This window comes from Zerene cesonia, chromosome 7 (genome assembly GCF_012273895.1).
Source record: "Zerene cesonia ecotype Mississippi chromosome 7, Zerene_cesonia_1.1, whole genome shotgun sequence".
Lineage (NCBI taxonomy): Eukaryota > Metazoa > Arthropoda > Insecta > Lepidoptera > Pieridae > Zerene > Zerene cesonia.
The window spans coordinates 1,396,727-1,401,734 of NC_052108.1; the positions used below are offsets into that span (position 1 = coordinate 1,396,727).

General features: G+C 30.8%; 1 protein-coding gene across 1 annotated transcript in view; it reads left to right on the plus strand.

Moving 5' to 3' along the window:
- The first annotated feature begins 672 nt into the window (after positions 1-672).
- Positions 673-5,008, plus strand: part of LOC119840637 (beta-1,3-glucan-binding protein-like) — a 12,921-nt gene continuing 8,585 nt past the window's right edge. Inside the window, exon 1 of the mRNA XM_038367321.1 lies at positions 673-834. Within this exon, the coding sequence (XP_038223249.1) occupies positions 711-834 (124 nt within the window). The 5' untranslated portion in view covers positions 673-710. The remainder of the gene's footprint in view (positions 835-5,008) is intronic.

Sequence of the window (5,008 nt, forward strand, 5' to 3'; positions counted from 1 at the left end):
ATTAAAATTTATATTTAAATGATCTCTCAGAATCTAATTAAAATCTAGTCAGCTGTAATCACCGCAAATCGTTTCAATCAAATAAACATATCCCGAAATCACTACCTACATTCCTTATTATAAATTATCCATAAAACCCTTAAATTGTTACATAAACTAAGGTATACGTTTCATAATATAATAAAAATTTTCATCCAATAAATATACAAACATAATAAAAATACACAATTATGAATGAAAAGGTACGAAAACAAACATTTGCCCGATGACATAAACCAGTAAAACCAGAGGTCATTAGCGCAAAGTTGACAACAAAAAACTATTGAGACGACATTCACTGTAAAATAACACAACGATCGAACACGAGACATTCCATAGGTATCTTTTACATTTATTTCATAAAAAGTATGGAATGTAATTGGTTAGAATCGAATATTTATTTACTTTTTTACAAAGATAAAAACAGTGTCAAAAAAAGATTATTTCCAATAAAAACAATATTATAAAATCTCAATAGCACCTTAAATCAATAGAACTTACAGAACTTAAAAAATGATAAAATTACACTACAAGCCATTTATTAGAAAAATTGATATCAACTTATACATAACCAGGTCTATTCATTTCATTGACCATAAGATGCTCAGGCGCATGTTATTAAGACGTTTTCCTCAGTCCGTCAACAGACGTCAGAGTGAACGGATGTCACTATGGGGAGAATTACGTTTTTATTAGTTTCAACATTTCTATACTATGTTCAAGCAGCTCAGTATACAGTTCCTCCTGCTACATTAGAAGCTATTTATCCTAGAGGACTTCGAGTCACAGTACCAGGTACGTTTTTTTTTCATCACTGATATTACAAAGAGGAAGCATTCTTTAATTATTGTTGTTTATGTGTGAATTATTTTTTTGTCATTTATAATCTCGGAAACGAATTAATTGATTTTTTCACTTCTGGCTACATTAGTCTGGAATAACATCGATTGTAATATTAATTTTTTAATCTATGAAACCTCGGACGAAATGTCAAGTTCATTGTAAGATACACATATTAACAAAAATAATGTGGGTATTATTACATAAAACCGACATTACTTAAACTAATTTTGTTCCTATCTTATTATTCTGATAATAAAAAATAAACTGAAAGATTTAGATCAAACTGTTTAAGGGTTCAGATTCAATTACCATTAAAATAAAACGCTGCACGGGTAAATAAATAAGTAAAAGATCAATAATATGAGGTATATTTAATTTTAACTTGCTTGATAAATCACATATTTGATCAAAATCATATTATTCGATTGATATCTCCACGATTGTGTAATAATAAAGCATATCATTTTCCTTATTATATTTCTTTTAATAAATCTCATAGTTTTTAGACTAATATGTTCTTTTTATATATATAAAGTACACAATGTCCCGAATTTGTGTAGAAAACATTTATACTTATTGAACTTCACTAGTTTATGCATTCGTAATTTTAAGAACCTTCCTTTTGCCAATTATTAATTTACAAAATGTCTGTTTGACCATTAGAAAGTTTTGCTTTTGTACCTAAGGTTAGATATCTCGATGAAATGCTTGAATGAAATAACACATTATTATTTATTCTTTTATGCGAAAACCACACATCGGATTTTGATGATATTTGGAGTTTATGTAGCTTCTGTACCAGGATAACATGTGAGGCAAAGAGATGCTTGCGTTTGCCAGCGGATTTGTCCACAAGTGCAACTCCATCCATATATTATATAAAAATTATATGTATGTTTTTAAATTCCGTAACTCGGATTTAAAGTAAATATTATATCGCACTCGCCTTTCCAAGAAATACTTATTGAAAATATACATTTGTGTATACACAAATATATAAACTGTGTTATTCTGAAATGAACCTTTTTTTAGGATTTTGAAATTTGTTCTGTACATTTTTTTGATTGTCTGTTGTTGACCCATTCTTAAAAAGTCTGAATGGTGTTCAACTAAGTACAAATTTCAGTTGGAATTTAACCTGTTTAATTTATCTTTAAGCACGAATACAAGAGTGTAGCCATGGAGTATAAAAAAGCAATATAAACAACCCAAATTTAATTACCAAATTACCATACTTTATAATTAATTAAAAGTTTAACAAAGCAATCGTTCATAAAAGTGAAAATTTCGATGAGACAAAAATTGTCAACTTGCCAAAAAAGTTAATTGAAAAAGTTGCGAAGCGACCTGCAAAAGACAAGCAACCCGTTTAAATTTTAATTTTGTTCCTTCAAAACTACCTGAAGTTTTAATTTACTTTTCATGGTTAGTTTAATACTTTTAACATTTTATACATTAACTATATCGTCTAGACTGTAATCTTTATTCTAATGTAGTTAATTATAATTTCATGATGTTCGGTTCGCCAGGATAACAAATGTTTAAGATAGTTCTAATGAAATGATTTAAATCGCTCCAGTAGTTTTTGAGTTTTTTCCTCATTACTAAATACAAATATATATTCCTAATAGCCCTTTTAGGAAAGAAGAAGTTATAGAGTAACAAAATAAAAGAAAAAAATTACAATAAATCCACTTTAAACGTCGTTAAAAGAATATATATATCGTATTGACACTAACCTGAAGTACATTATTACTAGAACTTGTTAAAACGTTTTGAACAAGAATGTCTGCTACTTCTTTTTCACAAATAAGATATCTGACACCGCTTCCATAATTTGTTCAATAACAACAACATTTATATATATTATATATAAATATATAATATATATATATACCTTTTATGGATATAAAAGGTCCGGATAGTAAGAGGAAAATCGTATTTATTTTGAAATCCATAAAATCCAAAAGGTTAGGTCGTAATATAAATTAGATCGATCCGATAATGGATACAAATATTAAACTAAGCTCATGTCTTTAATATGACATCTAAATTCAATTACAGTCAGTCACCCGGATCTTAGGTACTAAATGGCTTTTTTAATTATGACTTATCTAATATATAAAATTCTCGTCTTATATATAAAATTCTCGTGTCACAGTTTTCGTTGCCATACTCCTCCGAAACGGCTTGACCGATTCCTCTGAAATTTGGTAAGCATATTGGGTAGGTCTGAGAATCGGCCAACATCTATTTTTTATCCCGATATTCCTACGGGATACGGACTTACGCGGGTGAAACCGCGGGGCGCAGCTAGTAGTAATATAAATAACTCATAATAATACGCCTATTATTAATCTCAAATACAAAGAGACGGACAATTTATTGAGTCTCATCTCCGAAATGGCTGGCATATTCTTGCTTGGGCCCCCCACTGGTAATTATATGAGTTTGTTGACTGATTCTTAATAGTCCAAGATACCGCTGTTCGATTCTGCGGGTCTGTTTTTTATTGAAATTAATTTAAAATGTATCTTGAGGGAGTATGGGCGTACTTAAGTAGGGAGTAAGGGCGTAAGGGAGTACTGGCCTCTTCTCTGATGCGGTTCGACGGAACAGTGTGGTTTTAGTCAGTAGTAGGCCGATATAACCCACGTTGTGTTCTCGTCGGTACGTCTAACGTGTCACACGTTAATAATTTTGTCCGCAATTAGAACCTTGATTTAATTATTACAGTACCAATAAGTTAAACTTAACTTGTGTCCACTGTTTTTCGTAATAACAAGCATTTTTGGAATAAAAGAAGAAGAGGATACTCAACGATTCTGCACGTTATTATAGAACAAGTTGCGATAAGTGCATACAGTGACAAACATTGAACGTAGCTTGCGTACGCGGTATATGAAAATTTCCAGATAAAACATGCAACGTTCTCCAATTACTGGGCAGTCCATGTTTTCGTCTCAACCTAACCTAAGTACGAGTTCAGAAATAAATGAAGCGAATATTATAAAAAATGTTAACATCAGAAAGCGAAGAAACCCTGATACTGATGCAGTATCAGATTTAAAAGATTCTCTGCTGGTTGCGTTTAAAAACATGCTTAATATAGAGGTCACAGAAATGAAGCAACAAAATCTCCAAATTTTAGCTTCTAATGCAGAAATTTTGCAATTACTACAAAGTAATTCTGCAGAAATCAAAATTGCAAACGAAAAAATCGAGGGTCTGGAGACTAAGTACGTTAATGCTCTTAAACGCATAGAGGAACTTGAAGTACAGTTAAATGAAACGCAGCAACAACGTCTCGAAAACACAGTTGAATTAAGAAACGTCCCCAAACGTACAAATGAGGATGTACATAAGATCTGTGGAACTCTTTTTACTCATGTGGATATTCAGCTGAATGACACACCTACCATCTATAGGAAGGGTAAACACAATAATTCTCCTATTATTATTGAGTTTTCTTGTGCAAAAAACAAAGAATACCTCTTAAACACTGTAAAAGCTTTCTATAAAAAGGATAAGAATAATAAATTGAGCGCCGAGCATGTTGGATTCAAAGGAAACACAACTCCCATTTATATTTCTGAAGCACTCACTATAACAAACAAAAAAATTCTCGGAGCAGCGCGTGAATTAGTCAAAACAGGACAATATAAATACTGCTGGGTATCTCGAGGTAAAGTTCTCATTCGTAAACAAGAAGGTGCGACTGCTACATTACTGAAGTCGATTGATCAAGTAACTGAGTTGCGTTCATCTTGACTGGTAGATGTATCATGTAAATCGTATAAGTACATTACATCTCTTTTTATTATTTCTATGTTAGAAGTTAAGTTTAATTTTTCCTTTCAAAATATAGTAGCCATAATATTTATATTGTACAAAAATAACATCAACCAATTTACTGCTAACCTTTATTATATTTATCTATATATATTTATATATATTAAATATTTCATATATCATTGCTTAGTCTCAAATCAATCCACGAAATATTTTTACAATTTCCATACGCGTTGGGGAAGAAATCATATGAGACACTTCTTATATTTTTCTTTAACAAATCTTTAAATGATTAATGACATACAGTTTGTTTCCACTGGCGTAGATCGGGAGA